This window comes from Odontesthes bonariensis, chromosome 8, assembly GCF_027942865.1.
Source record: "Odontesthes bonariensis isolate fOdoBon6 chromosome 8, fOdoBon6.hap1, whole genome shotgun sequence".
Taxonomy (NCBI): domain Eukaryota; kingdom Metazoa; phylum Chordata; class Actinopteri; order Atheriniformes; family Atherinopsidae; genus Odontesthes; species Odontesthes bonariensis.
Window position 1 is genome coordinate 34,667,803 of NC_134513.1, and position 21,605 is coordinate 34,689,407.

Here is a 21,605-nt window from a genome sequence, read left to right on the forward strand (position 1 = left end):
CCTGCATGGCCTTATAGTCTAACTCTACATGGGGTCTCTGCTCAGGGAGGAGAGGGCTGTAATGCCCTGAAAGAATCTTTTATGTTACACCACCACCTTCAAAGCAAGATGGAGGTCGCAATTTAAGCCTTAAAAAGATTACCAGCCAGATTAAAGCTGTGGTGAAAGCAAGTTTCTTCCAGTTAAGGCAGTTAGCAAAAATAAAACCTTTTCTCCAGACAGCACCTTGAAGCAGTAATTCACGGCTGGATTACTGCAGTGCACTGTATACGGGGGTCAGTGGGTCCTCCATCGCACGTCTTTTAACTGGCATAAGAAAGTTTGAGCACATTTCACTGATTTTAGCCTCACTCCACTGGCTACCTGTCCATTTTAGAATTTATTTTAAAATTCTTTTATTTGCTTCCCTAAATGGTCTTGCCCCAGTGTACCTCTATGAACTTCAGAGGGGACCGAGCACTCTCGGTTGCAGCTAAATTGTGGAATGAACTGCCCCTGCACATTAGACAGGCCTCTTCACTGTCTCATTTTAAAACTCTTCTTAAAACGGCTGACACGCGCCGCGGTGATTTGCTCAGCTCGTCGTCACTTTCTGTTTGACAGAGATTTCACCAACTTCACCAGTCTGCAAGTGTTTCTTGGGTTCCTTTGAGCCTGAGCGTGTGTGGCCCGAATGTTTGTAACCAACTATGGATGCTGCTGAATGCAGAGGAACAACATGGATGTTTCCTTTGAGGACAGATTTTGTAGGGCAGTTTATGTTATCAACACCTCTAAAATGTACTGTAGCGTGAATACATGGAAAGTTTCATAGTGTGAGGACTGTGCATCTGCAGAATTCCAGATGGAGACCAGGAACCCAGCCTGAGGCTCCCACACACTGCAGGAGGCAGAAGAGTCCGCCGATGCTCACATTTAGTTTCATTTAGCTAAAAGAAAGGACAGATCAAACTGAAACTAACACAAGGGGGAGTAGGGCTGCAGCAAGCGATTATTTAGGTACTCTATTATTCCGTTGATGTACTCGAGTAATCTTATATGTCCCTCCGTGTGAAACAGGGACCACTTCCATCGAGGAATTACGCCAGGTGGATGTGAGAACAAATCAGCTTCCCGTTTCCATGACGATAGTCAACGTTGACAACCTGGGCTCACATTCAGTGAGTCAGTAAAGAGATAAAACCAGAGAGGAGTCAGGGTTTGTGTCTTTTATCTGCAGGTTTCTGCGCTCACACACGGTCACATGATCAAACATACATCAATGATTGTCGCACTAACTCAGCTACACGCACAGCACAGTCGCTCTTTATCGTCTCTTCCCCCAGAAGTTCTGTCGTCTCTTCTGAGCGCGCTCCAGGACGGCAGACGCCGCAGAGCAGGAGGCCGCCGACCGCCACGACATCACAGAGAGACGGTCGTCTGGGCAACAAACAATAAACAAGGACAGATTTAAGGTTTTTAGTTTGAAAGATATTTTTCTGATGTTTGTCACGAGGAGGTTCACCTTCATCAGAGCCACAACCTCCTGAACACGGCGGCTCCCTGAACCTCAAACCCAGCTCGCCTGAGGAGACACAAGACCACAGTCAGTCAGGATTACTCTGACAGCCAGCCGGTCTTCTTCTTCTCCTCCTCACACTGTGGGAGCTGTTGTTTAGACAAGATTTAATACCAAATCTGATCTGTTGAGGAAACTTAAGGAAAACACGAGAAGGAAGTAAAAGAGGGAGAGTCCCTTTCACTATTCAGAAGTCACTCATCAGGCTGAATTGATATAAAAACAGGTGTTCAAAAAGAACCAAAGTCTGTTTAAAATAAGCGAGTTTAATATAACACGAGTTTAACCTGAAGTTAAGTCGCTCAGAAATGAATCCCTCACCGTTGTGCTGGAAGTCTGGGTGCCTCAGGGTACCCTGGATACCGTGCTGTGGGGGTGGAACCGGAGGGGGTGGGGCTGCAGGTGATGGGGATGAGTGCTTTGTCCTGATTGGCTTGGATGGAGGACTGGATATCGGTTTGTGGTCAGGGGAGTGGTTGGTGGAGGCGGGGATATTCTCTGACCACGCCTCCTTAGGTTTGGTTAGCATGTTGACTGGGGTGCTCTGTGACCCTGTTTCCGTAGAAACGGCCGACCCACCGGTCTGAACACAGGAAGAGTCTCGTCAGTGTCGTAACGTGACAACGTCTGACTGAATCCAAGTTGCTGTATTTTTACCTGTGGTTTGTTTGGAGAAGGATCGTCAGCACTCCTCAGGTTTCCTACGAGTATGGCGCCCCCTGTGGGCAAATAGAGGTCAAGGGTCAGCTTGTGGAGAAGTGTCCGCAGTGTGTGATTACCCGTGTTGTGGAGCGTTACGGCCCTGCGCCGCTGCCTCCCCTGCCTTTAGGTAACATTTTTCAGTTATTATTATTATGGTTATATACGAGCAGCCATTCAGGATTGGTGCCTGGCCCCATTTGTCCTTCAAACGGCTGACTGAATACATGTCTGTATATTTAAAGTCAAAAAGGTTTAAAAAAAATAAATAAATAAAAGCTTTCAGGGAAATAGATTTTCTAAAAGTCATCAGTGTCACAAACCTGGATGACCTTGACAAGACTGTGTCGATCTGCTGAAAAGTTACTGGTGAGTTCCACAGAAATATCTGCATTTGTGTCTCCAGAAGCTTTTCTACGGCATACAGTCATGCCTTTTAGAGTGTTCATGCACCAGCTATGTTTGAACGGCTGGTAAGCACAGTTCTGTCAGGGGGTCCGGGGTGGGGAGCTTCACTCGGTGATAATGTCGGGGATTCCATGAAGACCATGTTAAATTATGGCAAATGTGATGGTCAATCTGTCAAAATGGGAGTTTGTGCCTCTGTGGTTTACCTGAGGAAAATTGTGGGCAAACCAGTGAATTTTAAAAATAGAAGCAGTTTCGAGGTTTCTGGCGCCTTCTGCTGGATGTGAGTTGCTGGATGGCGGGTTGCTACAGAAAGCCGTTGTTGCTGCTCTCCTCGCTGATCAGTCAGCTGACTGAGCCGTTACTGAGCGCTGGGTGCCATGGATGTGAGCAGCTTACGCTCCTCAGCATTTCGCACAGTGGACGGTTGTAGCTTATGTTTACATTGGCCCTTTTGTTTTATGATAATTATGTGGATTAGTGCTACAGTTATTAAACTGTCCAAATCTTAGCTACCGTCATGTTATGTGTGTTTTGTGAAATGTAAAAAGCTTTTCCTGGAGGCTGGTTCAGGGTTCAGCTCATTCCTGCACATCCTAGTTTATGTCTTATGTAGGTTTTGTTTGTATGGTAGTAGTTTTGTTTGGTGTAGTAAGCAAGGTCTTTTCTTTCTTTATATATATTATATTAATAAAAATATATTATCTTTTTATTATATAAATATATATATATATATTTATATAATTAAAATCAGAACAACAGAGCTCAAAAGCTCCTGTCTAATCAGGATTCTTGGGGTTTTTTTTGCATACAAACAAGACTTGTTTTGTTGATTTGTTTTTCTAACAATCCTTCAAACAGTTTTCTCGGAAAGTTTTCTAGGTCTTCTAGACCTCAACTTGACCTCTACTCTTCCTGCCAGCTACCATTTACTGTTAAACCTGAGGAAGCAGCCTCCCGACAGTCTCTCCTGCTTTGTGAGCATCAGTGGTTTAAATGATCATAGTGCTGATTGTTTGGAAAAGGTTTAACCTTTTGCTTCTTTTCTATGATGACAGAACAAGACGTGGCCCAAAAAACTAAACGAGATAGGACTTTTAAAGTTGTCTGAGAGCTGAAATCTTATGGGGAGCCTGAACTTTTCCTTCCATTTTTTTCATTTTAAAGTTACAAAAACAAAACTAATACACTTAAAGTAGGTTTGGGTTTCTTTGTGTTTGAAAGGTGCCTACATGGAAAAGAAGCTGAAACAGAAATTATGACCAAAGTTTCACCACACCACATTGAACACTTTGATTTTGTTTGCAGTCGGTGTAAAGTCCCGTGAAATGATGAAAGCATGGCTGTGTTCGTTTACCTGTGGCAGGTGTTGTGAGGTCATGGTGAGTTCTTTGAACCGGCTTTGTTTTCAACCTGGGAGTTGGTAGCCTTCCCTCCTCGCTGCGCACACACACACACACACACACACACACACAGTGAGGTTTGATCTGTGACACTTTCTGTCTTCATCAGAAATGTGATCATGTTTCACTTTAGTGAAATATGTTTGTGGTTTAAATGCATTATAAACTGTGTGCAGCCCACCCTGATCCAGCAGCTTCAGCAGCAGTAAGTTGAAGTAATGGTTTCCTGTTTGACGTTATCAGTCTCTCTCATGGTTGAGGAGGAATCTCGGCCCACTCTTCTTTCCAGCGTTGCTTCAGCTCATTGAGGTTTGCAGCACTGGTTTCTGCACAGCTCTCTGAAGGTCCCACCACAGCATCTCAGTCAGGCTGAGGTCTGGACTTTGGCTGGATCATTGCAACACCTTGATTCTTTTCTTTTTCACACATTCTGTTGTAGATCTGCTGCTGTGTTTGGGATCATTGTCCTGTTGATGAGCCAGTTTCAGCCCAGCTTTAGCTGTCGGACAGACGGCCTCCCATCTGACTCTAGAATACTTTGGTATCCAGAGGAGTTCATGGTGGACTCAATGGCTGCAAGGTGCCCAGGTCCTGTGGCTGCAGAACCAGCCCAGATCATCAGCCCTCCACCACCGTGCTTGACAGTTGGTGTGAGGTGTTCGTGCTGATATGCTGTGTTTGGTTTCCTCCAATCGTGCTGCTGTGCATTATGAGCAAACATCTCCACTTTGGTCTGGTCTGTCCAAAGGACATTGTTCCAGAAGTCTTGTGGTTTGTTCAGATGCAGCTTTGCAAACCTAAGCTGTGCTGCCATGTTCTTTTTCTCCTGCAGCCCTTCCAAACAAGCCATACTTGTTCAGTCTGTTTCTAACTGTGTGGTCATGAACTTTAACCTTTAACATGCTAACTGAGGCCTGCAGAGTCTGAGATGTAGCTCTTGGGTTTCTGACCTTGGGGTGACCTTGCTGGGACGTCCACTCCTGGGAAGATTGACAGCTGTCCTGGATGTTTTCCACTTGTGAATAATCTTTCTCTCTGTAGAACGATGGACTCCAGATAGTTTGGAAATGGCCTTCTAACCCTTCCCAGGTTGATGGGCAGCAACAGCTGCTTCTCTGAGATCATTGCTGATGTCTTTCCTCCTTGGCATCGTGTTAACACACACCTGAATGCTGCAGAACTTCTGCTGTTATAGAGCTGCTCACACTGACTGATGATCAGTGAATCAGAGCATTGATCAGCACCTGGCTGCTACTTCATTCCTGTGAGGGTTCACTTAGTTTTTCACACACTGCTTCTTGTATTTTGTCTCAGTTTTTGTTCAATAATAACGACACAGTGTAATATGTCATGTATTGTTCTTCTCAGGTTGGATGTACCTCATTTAAGGAGCTGGTGAGGAACAGATGAGGTTTTTTTCTTTTTCTGGTCTCCTCCCACGTAAAAGTATAGAACTGAGAAACGGTTTGCTTTCTTTTTCACCTGACTGCTCATGCAGAGTGATGCGAACCGACTGGCTGATGTTGGTGCTGCCTGCTGAATGTTTGACGGCTGCTGAGGTTCAGGACAACATGTCCATGTTTGCAGGTCAGATAAAGAGGAGACATTTGCGCCATGGTGCCGTTATGCATCAGCTGGTGTCTGTGTGAACGTTTGACTTCTGTCTCGATCCATCAGTGGAACAACCCAACATCAAAAAAAGTTCGAAATATAAAAACTCAGTAATCCTTACATGTACTTTGACTTTTATTTTTATCCAGACTGTATAAACCAAAGATATTTTTGGTCTCATCAGCTCAATTTTGTTGTTTACAAAAGACTGGAAATCTTTTGTGTGTTTGTGTGTTTAGAAGCGCACATTAGAAAGTACGTTATGACAAGAACTATCAGAGAAGATCAAACCATCAATGGCATGATGAAGGAAAGAAATAAGGGATAATATCACACCTTCAATCAGCACCACAACTGAACATCAAACATTAAAATGGAGAGAAAGTGAAAACATACTCATCTGTGTTGTCATCTTCTTCATCTTCTTCCCCCCAGGCTGTACTCCTTTCAGCCGGAGGACCTGGAGGTGTTTGTGCTTTTCTTTCAGTCTTCTTGTGTGTGTGGCTTGTTTCTCCGGAGCCAGCAACAGAGGACCTCTTACTGGAGTTACTGGAGTGAACAGACAGACAGAAATGAGTTCAGGAATCCCCAGATTGGGTTTTTGCTTCCTGCCTGCGTCAGCTTTCACCTGGCCAGATCCAGGGCCTCCACACAGGAAGCGCAGCGGCTGTTCTGCTCAGGAGAGAGGTCAGAGGTCAGGCGGGGGGTGGAGGGGCCTGTGTGCGAGTCTGTGGTGTTGGTTGGTTCCCACAGAGTGTTGTGGTCAGACAGCAGCTGGCCCAGGTGAACTCTGGAGAAGTTGGTTCCCCAGGCACGACGGCGGTACGTCAGGGCCTTCTGCCTCAGCTCCTTCACCTGGATGGAATCAACAGGAAGTCCTTTACTGCTTCATGACTGATTAAACCCAGGTGATGAGTATCCTCGGAGAATAAAGTCAGAATCAGAAAAGTTTGCACATTTTTATCTGCCTTTAAACTGCAGCAGTGTCTCGCGAAATCAAGGATTCCCCTAATTTAGGTGTATCAGATTCCTTCTCTGACCACAGCACAGAGCATCGTTCTCCCATCTGTAATCAAGAGCATATTTTAGAAGCAGGAGCTGGATTCCTTGTTTTATATTGTTCTGCTCGCCCTTAAAGCTCACGCTCACAGTCTCTGCTTCTGTCGAGCCCTTCTCCTCACATTTTTTTTCCTCGTGCACCAGATATGATGCTGGAGCAGTCCCACTCTTGAATCTAAAACGTACACTCTTGAGTAAAGGTAGGGATATACCCCATACTCTCTCAGCTGGTTAGTTTCAGATCAGCCTTTTTAAATAAAAGAAAGAGTTGGATCATTTATTCTTATTTGCAGAAAAGCACCTAAAATTGGCAAAAAAGGAGAAAACAGAGGCTATCTAGAAGAAAAGATAATGCCTTCACAGCACAGAAAGCTCAATATTGTGGGAAATCTGACTAAGAATGACTCACAATGACAGAATAAGATGGTGGCTATAGGTGTTGAGTTTTGTCTCGATGATAATTTCGCAATCGTACAACTCACAAGATATATTGCACAAATTATATTGCTGCCCCCCCCCCACAGTGCTCTGATCTGATCGTTTGAGCTGCAGCCACGTGACACCTCACATTCTGGTAAACCTGAGTCTGACCTCCAGTCCAGACCCCGGAATATCCCTGACCTCGTTTTCAAAGCTAACCTCAACCTGACATGAAGTGTAGGTCTGACGCTGCACATCCCTGCTGAGTGACAGCAGCTCTGAACCAGAGCGTTTTATCGTTTCCTCTCAGAACACGGCTGCACCACCAGCTCACAGATTCATTCTGATTGATTTGAATTTCCTGTCATGTGGAACTAATAAAAGCTGCAGCGCTGTTACCTTTAACCAAAGCACAAAAACATGATCACTCCTTCTTCCTGTTCCTGGGAGCATATATCAGGGCGTCTGAAGTCACCAGCAGGTGTAAAACTCCTTTTTCCTGTTCCTGGGAGCATATATCAGGGCGTCTGAGGTCACCTGCAGGTGTAAAACTCCTTCTTCCTGTTCCTGGGAGCATATATCAGGGCGTCTGAAGTCACCAGCAGGTGTAAAACTCCTTTTTCCTGTTCCTGGGAGCATATATCAGGGCGTCTGAGGTCACCTGCAGGTGTAAAACTCCTTCTTCCTGTTCCTGGGAGCATATATCAGGGCGTCTGAAGGCACCAGCAGGTGTAAAACTCTTTCTTCCTGTTCCTGGATGCATATATCAGGGCGTCTGAAGGCACCAGCAGGTGTAAAACTCCTTCTTCCTGTTCCTGGATGCATATATCAGGGCGTCTGAAGGCACCAGCAGGTGTAAAACTCCTTCTTCCTGTTCCTGGATGCATATATCAGGGCGTCTGAAGTCACCAGCAGGTGTAAAACTCCTTCTTCCTGTTCCTGGGAGCATATATCAGGGCGTCTGAAGTCACCAGCAGGTGTAAAACTCCTTCTTCCTGTTCCTGGATGCATATATCAGGGCGTCTGAAGGCACCAGCAGGTGTAAAACTCTTTCTTCCTGTTCCTGGATGCATATATCAGGGCGTCTGAAGGCACCAGCAGGTGTAAAACTCCTTCTTCCTGTTCCTGGATGCATATATCAGGGCGTCTGAAGGCACCAGCAGGTGTAAAACTCCTTCTTCCTGTTCCTGGGAGCATATATCAGGGCGTCTGAGGTCACCAGCAGGTGTAAAACTCCTTTTTCCTGTTCCTGGGAGCATATATCAGGGCGTCTGAGGTCACCTGCAGGTGTAAAACTCCTTCTTCCTGTTCCTGGGAGCATATATCAGGGCGTCTGAAGGCACCAGCAGGTGTAAAACTCTTTCTTCCTGTTCCTGGATGCATATATCAGGGCGTCTGAAGGCACCAGCAGGTGTAAAACTCCTTCTTTCTGTTCCTGGATGCATATATCAGGGCGTCTGAAGGCACCAGCAGGTGTAAAACTCCTTGTTCCTGTTCCTGGATGCATATATCAGGGTGTCTGAAGTCACCAGCAGGTGTAAAACTCCCCAGAAACACAAGCCTGGCATAGTTTTAGTACTCTTTATGTTTTAAAGTTCCTCATTTAATGATCCGTACGTCACTCTTTTACACTTGGTGCTAACTTCAGACGCCATAATGTATGCTCCTGAGAACAGAAAAAAGGGATTTCACCATAATATCTCATCTTTAAGGTGAAAGTGGACCATTAATTTGGTAGTTTAATCACTAATGAAGCAACACAACTGTTATGCACACAGATTACTTTCTACACAGTGGGTGAAGTGATCAGAATGACAGCAGCTGGCACAGCAGTCTACAAAGTTCTATCAGTATTTATGGTCTTGATTTTCTGCACTGAATTCAGCAATGTGTGAGCCTTTAGGCAGCTAACTGCTGATAAACTGCCAATGGTGTCAGCTGCTGTCGTTAGCAACAGGCTAGCTGGCTCGTCCTCTGTTCTCCCTTTTTAGACGTGCACTGACGAGTCTTCAGGTGATGCTGGTCCCACAGCAGGCGGAACGTGATTACACAGCTCACAGATTCAGAGGAAAGACGCCCCTGGTCATAGACCCCTCATTGCATTACTGTAGTATCGTCTGCTGCTATCCTGCAGAGGGCCAACCAATCACAGAGCCGTTGTCTTCCAAGCAACGCAGAGAGCAAAAACTGAGAAGATGACAAACTGGCTTCCTTCAATTTTCACATTCCAACACAAACTGAATGGACCAATTTAAGAGGTTTATTTCTTTAAAAACTTTTTGGTTTTGTTAAAAAAAATAATAATAAAGAATTTGTAAGATAACTGGGGATTTTTAAAAATAGCTTGTAACTAATTTAGGCCTCTGATTGTAGTATTCAGCCAGTCGCTTTGGTTGAATTAAGCTTTTCTTCATGATGGTGAACGTCTCCTTTGTGTGGACGACAGAATAACGGGACCGAAAGAGGTTAATGAAGTTATTAATGTCGTATCAATCTCTTACAATGTCATCAGGACTAGTTTTTTCTAGCTGCGTCTCCTGGCCAAAGTTAAAATGTTTTTAAGTCGTCATGACCTTGAGAAAGCCATCCATGCCCTGATAAGTTCAAGGTCAGACTATTGCAGTGCACTTTATGTTGGCGTCTCCCAGTCTTCTCTCAGCCGCCTTCAGCTGGTGCAGAACGCTGCTGCCCGTCTTTAACCAACACCAACAGACGTGTGCAAATCACTCCTGTTCTTAACTCCCTCCATTGGCTTCCTGTCCTTTATAGAACTGATTTTGAACTTTTAATGTTTGTTTTTAAAGTTCTTAACGGCCTCGCCCCATCATATTTATCTGAGCTTTTAACAGTCCTGGTAGAGCTCTGAGGTCAACAGATTCTGCTGGAAGTGCCCAGGTCAGAATACAAACCCTGGGGTGAGCGAGCCTTTTCCCAAAGCTGCCCCCAGGCTCTGGAGTAAGCCCCCCATCCAGCTGCGTCTTATTTCTGACCTGGGCCTCTTCACATCTAGGCTAAAAACCTACTTATTTAGGATTGCTTTTAATACCCAGTAGTATGATGACACTTTTATCTTATACGATTTTGTTGTATTTTATTGCTTTCAGTGTTCTTTTATCGTCTTTATTTGTTTTTACTACTTCTTCTCTTTATTTATTACCTGCTGTAAAGCACTTTGGTACACCGTAAGGATTGTCTGTAAAGGGCTGTAGAAATAAAGTACATTTACATTAAATGTGTTGATTTGACGGTTGTGTAGCTGAGGAGCAGCCCAACATATAACCTGCTACATCAATGAAAAGGTCAGCAGGAGCAGACAAGCTGTCAGAGGCGGTTCTGATTGAACCCCCCCACAGATGGGACTGAGATTCATCTTTATGTTAGAGTCCAAATTAAAAGAAAAACAGCCGGAGGGAAGCATACGCCACACTTTTCTGGAGAACATCCAACAGCTTTTAAAGTAAGTAGCTCGAACTTTGGGAGCGTAAAGCAGAAATAAGAAGCAGCGCATATGAGAGTGTGCAACACGACAGTGTAATGCTGCTTTGTTCAGTTCTAACGTTAAAGTCCTGACCTCAGGAGTTAAAGTGTCATCCTTCTGCAGATGCATGAGAACTGTATTTCTTTTCTTTAGCTTTTAGGCCCACAGACGGTCATTCAGCGCTCCCTGGTGTTGTGAAGGGCTCCGCCCTCCTCTTCCACCCTGACTCACTGCATGCGCGGTATTTCCAGTCGGTAAGTGGAACTGAACCGCGTCCACGTTCAGGATTTTCGAAATAATGAGCCAACACGTCACTGCCCCCGTCTTCCAGTTAACTCTTTTGCTTTATTTCCAACGTAATGCTCTGAAATGTTACTCCACAAGTGTGGCCGTTATCTGCTTCAGACTCACTGTCGTCTATCCAGGCAGATTTTTGCCTTTCTCCATGGAGACACCGTCTCAAAAGCATCAAACTAAGCAGAAACTGCTTATCCTGCAGGTTATTTCCTTCTCAGTTTGATGTTTTCAGCTGAAGTGTTTTATCAAACAGCGCCCCCCCCTCTCCTTAACAATACAGAAAACTGGTGGTAAGCTACCTGTGACTAACGGAGTCATTTCCCTGAAATGAAGCTCTGTGGTTTCACTGCTGACAATCAGCACTCTGGTTTTCTATCAGCGACACACACACTGAACACACAGTTGTGCTCGCCGCTGCACAAATCCCCTGAAGGCCGATTCAGAGAATGCTCAGGCTGTGAACCAATCATGTGCGCTCGTTTGTCCTTAACTGACTGTTTCTTAGTATATTTCTAATAGAAGGTTCATAATTAATTCGTACCTGCAGGGTGCCATTGGCTCTGCCTTCATCCAGGTTCCTGCAGAGAGGAGAACGAAAGCTGGACTCATACTCTGTCAATATCCTGTCAGACACACACACGATGAATGAATGGATTCATGAACTCAGAAATCACAATGAAACACACGCGGATGGAAACACACCTGAGCCCTCTATGCACCTGAGCAGCAGCGGCCGAGCCCTTCAACGGTGACAGCGACCCGTCGTCCAGGTGTGGGCGGGGCTGTTTCTGTGACTCCTCCCTCCTCTTCCTGTTGGTCTGCAAGTGGAAACAAACAAAACTCACCTGAGCCAATGCCGATGCAACACGTTGATTTTAACACCCACATTAGCATACATGCAGGTTTTCTTGTTTGTTAAGCCACTTAACTCTGAGCTATGAACCATTCAGGCAGGAAAAAGGCTCCTAACTCAAGGGATGAACCAGTGTTGTGTCCACACAGAACAGACAACTGAGCAAAGAAGCCATTTTAAACTGGATCTTTAGGCACTTTGTTCCCAGCAGCCTGTCACAGAGACACATCATTTGTTCCCACTTCTTTAGCTGCATGTGTGAAAAACAGCAAAGATAACACAGTCTGACAGACAGAAAACAGGATTTCTGCAGCAACAAGGTGATTCCCAAAGAGCTGTTAGCTGAAAACTTGGCATATCTCAGCATAGTGTGCAGTGTGTCCTTAAAACATTTGAGGAAACTGGACAAGTGGAGGACAAAAGAAGAAGTGTCAGGCCTAAAGAACTATCTCCAGCAGATGAACAGGATCTGAAAGTGATGTCCTTAAGAAAGAAGAAAAAATCCAGCAAAGCCCTGACACAGGAGCTGAGAGATGCATCTGGACCTTCAGCTGATCCATCTGCTGTTGGCCCAAGCCTCATCAGAAATGGGCTCCATGGAAGGGTGGCTGTCAAGAAGCCGTTCTTAAGGAAGGGAAACAGGGAGAAAAGGCTGAGCTGTGCCAAAGGACACAAGAAGTGGGCTGAAAATCAGTGGAAGCAGGTCTGATGGAGGGATGAATCCTCCCCAGAGCCCAGAGCTCAACATTACTGAAGCAGTGTGGGATCATGTTGGCAGAGAACGGAACAAAAGGCAGCCCACATCCAAAGAAGAGCTTTGGGATGTCCTTCAAGAAGCCTGGAGAACTATTCCTGAAGACTCCTTAAAGAGAGGACAGAAAGCTCGTCTGAGAGGGTTCAGGCTGTGTTGGAGGAGAAAGGAGCTCAGAGCAGATATTCACTTTAAAGCTGCTCAGAACTGAACTAACTCTGGTTCTGCCTCCGATTCTGTGTTTATATTCATGTTTGACCAAGATTCAGTAAGTCCCTGAAACTGTTTTCATTGAAATATATAAAGAAATAAACGGTGGGTCAGATATGAGTAAGAGTTAAAAACATCACGAGTGCTGTCAGGTTCCAGCTGATCCACTCAGGTCTTCAGTTTTTGTAATCTTTACAACCACAAATTATATGAAACAGCGTTTCTATGGGGAAAAAAAACAGAGACAGAAAGTTGCTGAGAAGCAGCAGGAAGGTTAGTGTATGAACACAGAGCGTTACCACAGATCCACTGTATGTTCGGTTCTCTGTCAGACTCAGAGCCTCCGTGTGAAAGCTGTGGCGAACAAACAAAAAAATCATACTCTGTGAAAAGGTGCTTCTGATTGGACCTGAAGCCCATAAACGACAAACTGCTGCACGGGCTGAGTGCAAAACCTTTTTAATGCGACCTTCCTAACCAAGTAGGGAGGACAAAAATGCTGCCACTAATTTAGATTAACGTAAGCCCGTTCTGAGAATGTGACCCTCAGTCCGCAGCCCAAAAGGGTCTTTTGAATGCCAAGGTCATCTTCAAAATCCTGCCAGGTGGTTCTCTCTACAACACCGAGCTTATCTGCCGTTACTGTCCACGTGGCCTGCGTGATCACCGGAGTACGTCAGAGTCTGAAATATAATTGGCTGATGCAGAGATCCCTGCTCCCTCTCACTAAAGGCAGACCATGCTCAGTAGTTCGAAGCCTGGAGACCTCCACCTGCGGCAGGTTAGACTCAGTCACAGTGTGGAAGATTGTTCTCTTACAGTGTGAATGTTACACATGTGAGCGAGTGTCACATTCAGCTCAATCTGCCCTTCTGTTGTGGCTTGTTGGGCTTCAGTTTCCCTATTTTGGATTTTTGCAAGAATAAATAAATGCACAAAGCAAGCGTATTTGTAGTAGAAAATATCCCTGTATGGTGCATTTAGAACACATCACTTTTTCTTTGCAGAAACACACATTCACCAACTGTAACGCCTCACATGGAGGACCTGAAACTGAAAACAAATCGTGGACAAAAAGAGTCGCGATAGATGCATTTCATTGTTTGGAAGACATCAGCCAAGTTGAAAACAACAACTTCTCGAATTATCTGAACAGGTTCAACTGCAGGGTTCAGTGGGAAAGCCATCATCACACAACACTGGAGCAACTGGAGCATGTTGTAAACTTCAGAGCTCTGAGGGTAAAGCAGCAACTACTGAGGATGAGAAAAGATTTAATCAGCTCGTGATGCTGTGACTCAGACACAGTTTGGTGTTAAACCCGCTAAACTCAGTGGAGATAAGTTCAAGAACTCCTACGTTCAACCATTTGAAACAGAAAGTGGGACATAACTCGCTGCTGAACTTTACAGTTGTAAAACTGTCGTTACTCATATAGAAATAAGACTGTGGGCGTGGGCGGTCCTCCTGGCTTTGGGGTTCAGGTTGGATGCGGTTTGGATCAAAAGGCCTTTGAATGCATTCTGGTTCGGACGATCCTCACAGATACAAAAACAGAAACAAAAGGACAAACGTGTGTGTGTGTGTTGTGTATTTACTGTTTGTATGTGGAACAGGGGGACTCTCTGATGTTCCAGATGTTTCCGGAGGCGGGGTCTGGTGGGCGGGTTCAGACCCTGGAAGCTCTGCCGATACTCCGTTTCCATGGAATAGGGGTTGGTCTTGAAGGGGGGGACTGACCCGTTGCTGGAGTACAGCACCTGCAGAACGGGGACAGAAGTCTGAATCTGGAACACCAAACGACAGTTCAGTAGTAATACGATTCTACCGAGTGATGGAACCAAACCAATCAAGGTCACCTTCTGTATGGTGAAACTAATCTCAATCCAGCCCTCTCTCGTGGAGTCTGTATATCCTGAGCCTGCTTTAGCTTCTGTTCACCTGTGAACCCTCTCCATAACTGGCTTCCTATCCGGATCCTTGTTAAGAACTGCTGCTCTTTCTGTTGCAGCAAAATAGGTTGAAAAAACAAATCACATGCAAAGCTTTTTTTAAATTTAAAGTAGAAATGATAAGAGTGGCTCTGTTCAAATTAACCTTGAGTGAGTCTTCTCCTATAGAGTCTGTATTTCCTGAGCCTGCTTTAGCTTCTGTTCATTGTGAAGCCTCTCCATAACGCTGCTGGCTTCCTGTCCGGACCCCTGCCTGCTCTCTCAGCTGCGAAATAGTTAAATATGTACAAAGCAACAGTAAAATTCAACATCAATGACTCTGGATCTATTTCCAACATGAAGCTAGCAAGCGAGCTGCTTATCTAACCATGGCAACAATAGCTAGTAAGCTAGCATTTGCTGAACATTGCATCTATAATTTCTGATTTTTTATATATACATATATATATATATATACATATATATATATATATATATATATATATATATATGTGGTGCATTCAAGGCAACCTAAAAAAAACTTGCTGTAACTTTAAGAATTGTTTAAACAGTTTGGGAAAGAGTCTGGTACTGAATATGCAGGTTTGTGTTGGGCAGGGGTGTGGCAATCATTTCTCATGACTACTATAAATCTCATTCACCAATTAATGCAGAAAAGTGTCATTATGTCATTATGTCTTTATGAAAACCACACATTGTGCATCCTAAACTCTGTTTGAAGCCACATGTAGGGCATAACACATCATAATTATATTAATCTACTTGTTTTTTTTCCCATAAAATAAAGGAATTGTTGGATAAAAAATGTCTGTATTGTACTGTTGTCATATTGTGCTGAAATTTGAGGAAATGCATATAAAACAAATATAAAGCTGATAATTAAACTATGCCCGGGGGGCAGCTGTAGCTCAGGAGGAAGAGCAGTCGCCCACCAATCGGAAGGTCGGTGGTTCGACTCCGGCTTCCTCGGGCTACATGCCACATTCACCCATTCACACACAGCACGTCTATGTCTATAGTTAGAAGCGCTTTGAGTGGTCAGCTAGACTAGAAAAGCGCTATACAAGTACAGTCCATTTACCATTATTAATCAATAAATCATTTCAACACTTTAGATCCTTTCAGTTATATCATGTTTAAGGGGTTAAATCATGGAATGATATCAATGATCAGTTTAAGGAAAAAACCTTTCAAATGTAAAATAATTAAAAATTATGTTGGTTGTCTCGTATGTTTGATTAGAGAAGAATTTGACACAGTGTGACCCTGGTTGATATATTGTTGGCATAAATAAGCTAATGTGACAATAAGTGGAGTGAATATTGTTTGTTAACATGTATGTAGGCCAAATTCATTCATTCATTGATAACTACACATATTAAAGAAAAAGACTTTGGAGCTAAATGCTGACCCCTGCTGTGCAGTTTACTGCACAACCAAATATGTGACATACTTCAACCATGCAGTAACACACGCCAACCATTTAAGTGAGTAACAGTAAGGTGTTGTAATTAAATACAGATCAAAAGATAAGCTTTTTCAGTGTTCAGAGGATATTAACAAGCTCTGTTGGCATAAGTAGTAACCAGCATTAAGGGCCATCTGGTAACTTGTTCGTTAATATTTGAATCTTCAGATTAGTTTTGATAGTATTCATCTGTTGTTGTAGTTAAATACGTCGGTGTCAGCAGGTTTCTGTCAGACCTGCAAAAAAACATTTCTGACCACCAAAATACCACAAAAATAAGTTCAGGTGTTTACTTTAAATTACAAGGATGCAGCTCTGCAGAGTGTTTCAATTACAAGATGGATACAGGAAGTTGTTTTGGCTTCAATTATTGGTGGGCTTAAAAAATTATCAATACAGCAATACAGTCAACGCCAAAACGAAGCTGGAACTCGGCTCACAGGACGCAGGAGGGGGTAAGTCAAATTTAATAAATGATGTTGCTGATATGGGATGTCATACAGCTTCATGTCAAAAGAGTTCTGGTGTCAGTCACCTGAATCAGTGTGCTGTGGTGTTTGATGATATTTAGGCATGTCTCACCCGCTTTGCAGTCAGCAGGGGTGACGCAGTGGTTACAGGCTTCTTCCAGCCAAACTGTTTGTGGTACTCTGACCTATGACCTCCTGACATATGACCCCCTGGCCTCAGCCCCGCCCTCTGCCGCAGTGCGTTGTCAACCTGCAACACGAGGTGGTGAAATCCCACAGATCCTGAAATGTTCTTTACAAAATCACAATATTCAGGTTTGATGCCGCTCACCTTGAGGGTTGAAGGTTGATGTTGATCGTCGGGTGTGCTGGGCTGTGGTTGGCTGTCTGGCTGGGAGGGGCGGGCCCTCACTGAGAAGACAGAGAGCAGCTGTAGAACCACAAAGACCTGAGACTAATCTGTAAAAATAAAACTGATGTGGTGCTCAGGACAAAGAAATAAAACAGTCTTGAGCAAGAAAAAGAACTTTCAGGGATCCAAATGTCCAAAAACCTTCTCGTGGAGCTATATGGTTCCCAGATATTCCATCAGCCACTGGTCGCACTGAAGATCCAGGATCGGCAGCAGGTCGTGGTCCTGCTGGAGTTTCAGGTCCTAGTGGAGCTCCATAGTTTGCTGGTGCTGAAGGAGGCGTTGGCCGTTTGGGGTCCAGAGGAGGCTCATTTCTGTGGGCTGAGCGGCTTCTGGAAGCTGCAACAGAGAAAATTAAACAAAACATTTATGGGTTTGTGTCTTTGGCACATCCTACAGACTATTTCTGCCCCAAAGAACCCAATGTTGTGCAAGACTTCCTGAAAAAACGCGCTTTACAACAGCGTTCTGATGACTTTATATCATCATTACATCGACTCTGGACTTCAAAGCTGGATTCAATTCTTTCTATTCATCTGCACTTCAAATATTCAATGTGGGCTTCCTACCAGCCGATGGCGCTTTTCTGCGAGCTTGAACCACCGGATCAGCCACAGACTGCTGCTGCACATCTGGAGGAAAGAGCAGAGAGCTGCAGGACCGAGCTGCACCGAGTGGACCGGGCCTCCTCCGGCGCTGGAGACCTGGTTCTCTGCTGATCCCTGCAGACAGCAATTCTACATCGTTCATCTGCATCTATGTTGTTTTTGAATAGTTGCCAAATGTGTGGAGTTGAAATATGACCTTAGACTTTGTTTGATTGGACAAAAGCAACTCCACGTCAAATAAAGGTTCAACTAAACCCGTTTGAAACAGAAGTGGCTCCTTGTATTAAGGCTCTTACCCATGTGGTCAGAGCGAAGGCCGGCCAGCGGAGCGCAGCGCTGAGGGGAAACACTTCTGGAGCGGGAAACCCCGTAGCTCTTCTGATATTCACTCTGAAACAAAAACAAACGATGCAACCATATGATGCAACATCCCAGATATTTCTCTCCATTTTCCTCTCACGGATTTTCACCACAGCTGTTGTTTTCTCCTCAAGGTTTGTGTCCTGTCAGGGAACTACGACTGAATTACAGCCCCCCCCTCGGTGACACCTGGTGCACAGCCTCGTTTACCTGCTTCAAACCGTTAAGACTCACATTTCTGTTTGCAGCTTTGCAAAAGATGGCTTCGGATTTGATCTGCTTGTGAATAGAAACCCAGCTGCAGTTGGGCTGCCTGGTCCTGTTCAGGCCGCCTGACGATTATTCACATTTTGCTTTTTTATTGCTTATTTTACCACCGTTTTGACAACCGTTCTGCATCATTGTAATGAAACTTTGAGCTTTGAATATTTACCATCATTTGTATCATTATTAATAGAACTGGGCAACGATTAAAATTCTTAATCTAATTAATCACATGATTTCCCTGATTAATCGCATTTGTACGCAAAATCCAAAAATGAATTCAAAAGTAGTGTATAGCTTTAAGCATTTAGTTTTATTTTAAATGTGCTGCCATATGAAGGAAAGTGCCATAACATTTGTTGTGCAAACACACTTTTAACATCAGCATCTTTCTGTAGTTTTTATGTAGAAGCCTCGCTCCACTGTCTGTTTCCTTGAATGACTTGCTGCTATCAGTTGTGTGTTTTGCCTTTAAGTGATATTTTAGACTGGAACTACTACGCTGAGAAGACAATTCAACTTGGCAGTGTTTACAGATGACTTTGGTTCTGTCGACTCCGCCGTCTGGAAGAACTTTAACATGAAAATGGCCGAGTAAAAGTTCCGTACCCTTCTCCAGGTTTGGTGGATCCGCCGATTACTTTCTTTTCCGGTTCCGCAGCAGACAGCAACAGACTTTTACAAAATAAAAGCCTGTGAGTAACAGACTTTTACAATAGTAAAAAAAATAAAATAAAACAGGGGTGGTCTGTGGCGTAGTGGGTTGAGCAGGCGCCCCATGTACAAGAGGCGAGAGTCCTCGCTGCAGCTGGCCTCGGTTCGAGTCCCCCATCGGATTGCCCTGTGCTGCGTGTTGTTCCCCCTCTCTCTGCTTCCTGTCTCTCTGAACTTTCCTATCCATTAAAAGGCACAAAAGCCCCCCAAAAAAAATTTGAAAAAAATTAAAAATAAAAAAAAAATAAAAAAAAGGAAACCTGCGTTAATGCGTGATAAAATATTTATCGCGTTAAATTGTTAATGCGATAATAACGAGTTAACTCACCCAGCTAATTATTTATAATCATTATTAATCGTTTCCAACTGAATCCGTTTGTCATGTCTGAATGACCCAACACAGCACTTATCTCAGCCACTGCAGTTACATTAACAGACAGACGTGCACAGCAGCGGCGGGTTATTCAGCTTCAAACCTTCCTTCGACACAGAGCCATTTTCTCAGCATCTCAGCCAAATAAACAAGACAAAACTGTTTAAGTGTTCTAGCTTCAGCTTCTGCTCTCTGTATCTTAGCTGCTTTCATCCACCACCATTTTATAAGTTAATGCAGAGCATTTGTAATCTCGATATGAATTTTAATGGGAGAAAAACATGTTTGGAGAAAACTGGACCTCTGTAAGGTCCTTAGCTTTGTGGTGTTGCAGCTGACAAAGAGTTTTGGTGGTATAGACGGTGTCCTCGGTTTAAATAAGCATCAATTTTATCAATTGAATGCAACACAATGCAATCTCCTTACATATAAAGCTCTTAATGACCGAGCTCCATCATATCTTTAAGATCTCATTGTAAGATATTTTCCTAACAGAGCACTTCGTTCCCAAACTGCAGGTTTACTTGAGGTTCCCAGAGTTTCTAAAAGTAGAATGGGAGGCAGAGCCTTCAGTTATCAGGCCCCTCTATTGTGGAATAAGCTGCCAGTAAATGTCCGGGAAGCAGACACCCTTTCCACTTTTAAGACCAGGCTTAAAACTTTCCTTTTTGATAAAGCTTATAGTTAGGGATGGCTCAGGTGATCCTGAAACATCCCATAGTTAAGCTGCTATAGGCCTAGACTGCTGGGGGGCCTCATCTGTCACACCTTTCCTCACTTTAATCTCTTTATGTATATGTGACATTATTGTGGTCATTAACTCGTGTTTCCCTGTTCCAACAGATATCCTTTGAATGGTGTTACAGTGCCGCCGCCGCGCCAATTGGGTTGAATTTGACTTTATTATCTAAGTGCCTTGAGATGACATTTGTTGTATTTGGCGCTATATAAATAAAAATGAATTGAATTGAATTCAACACAGATGTATTCTTGGAGAAAGTTTCAGACCAACTTATTCTGTTGGATTTAAGTTAAACAGCCCATTTGGTCTTTGAGGAGTCAGACAGAGTTAGTCTCATTGTTAACGCACAAACGTCTGTTATCTTCTTTCCATTTTCAAGCAGAAGTGATTGGTCAGGAGGTGCTGCTTTACATGCGCTGATCTCTTATAGGCAGGTGACTTGTGGGTAAAAAGACTAACCCTGAGGGTTCTTTTGTGGTGGTCAGGAGGTACTGTAACGCTGCACCACATACACTGTTAGGTTTCCCTAGGTTTATTCCAAGAAAGGCTTTCTGGCACCATTTATGATAAAGATCTCTGTAGCTCATGTTATGTTCTTTGTCTGTGTAGTCATAGAGGGGCTTGTGACTGAACTTTAGCTGAAAAAAATGAAAGAATAAAAAATGTATTGTTTAGATCTCCACCTTTTTAATTTTATGATGAACATACACTAGTTTAGCAAAAACGGGCTTGGCTCTGAAATGGTTTTTCACTAACTGAAACAGAAGCTGTGACTTCTGACTGTTGTCAAACCTGCCTAACATTCAATAAATTACCGACGAATAAGTCTGTAAATCAAGAAAATAAATCAGCAGATGAATTATTATTCAGTTAAATGATTAAGTGTTGTTATTCTAAGTTTTAACTTGGTGAGGCTTCGTATCATATAAATGAAATGTTGGAATCCCTCCTGTATCATTTGTATGTCAGATCCACTGAATGTACAACAGGTGGCTGAATGTTGTTCATTAGCTGATTAAATCAGATTAAATCCCAATTGATCCCGTCTTTGCTGTCTCACGCGGGGTACTGTGCGGTGAACCAGAACCAGCCAGGTTCACCAGAACTACACCTGTAAATAATGCATCCACTTCCAAGTCATAAACATTAGCGACTAATCTTAATGAGCTAGGTGGCTAAGTTGGATTTGTTTGGCTAACTCGCTGCTAATGCTAACACCAGTTGTTGCCGTTTACCTTGAAGCGGACGGTCATGGCGCAGTTACTCGCTGACCAAACAACGGCAGACGTCCCTCCTCAGTCATGATTCAACGAGCTGAGACCGTTAACGGGAAGGTTAGCACAGCAAACCAGAAATTAGCGCCATACTAACGAGCGTCTCCAAGCTGCTGACGTTGCCATGGCAGCTCATTGTGGTGCGCAGGCGTGTTCGCAGCAAGCCGATTTATTGTGACGTCAGTTCAAAGTCTGCCTTCTTTTCTAGGATGACACGATAC

At 43.9% G+C, this 21,605-nt stretch overlaps 1 protein-coding gene across 3 annotated transcripts; it reads right to left on the reverse strand.

Annotated features, from left to right (window-relative positions):
* Positions 1–1,200: 1,200 nt before the first annotated feature.
* Positions 1,201–21,519, reverse strand: mdm1 (Mdm1 nuclear protein). Of its 3 annotated transcripts, none has more exons than XM_075472572.1 (16): positions 21,346–21,519; positions 17,954–18,047; positions 17,619–17,771; positions 17,191–17,388; positions 16,969–17,048; positions 16,750–16,887; positions 14,346–14,507; positions 11,636–11,751; positions 11,475–11,511; positions 6,308–6,534; positions 6,076–6,228; positions 4,023–4,105; positions 2,216–2,277; positions 1,880–2,141; positions 1,505–1,564; positions 1,201–1,419 (listed from the first exon to the last, which is right to left on the reverse strand). In XM_075472572.1, the coding sequence occupies exons 1-16, from the start codon at positions 21,361–21,363 to the stop codon at positions 1,307–1,309; spliced, it is 1,956 nt and encodes a 651-aa protein (XP_075328687.1). In that variant the 5' UTR covers positions 21,364–21,519; the 3' UTR covers positions 1,201–1,306. The 3 variants fall into 3 exon arrangements, with proteins under 3 accessions (XP_075328687.1, XP_075328686.1, XP_075328688.1); XM_075472571.1 differs by having other exon boundaries at positions 11,475–11,556; XM_075472573.1 differs by lacking the exon at positions 17,619–17,771 and having other exon boundaries at positions 11,475–11,556.
* Positions 21,520–21,605: the final 86 nt, after the last annotated feature.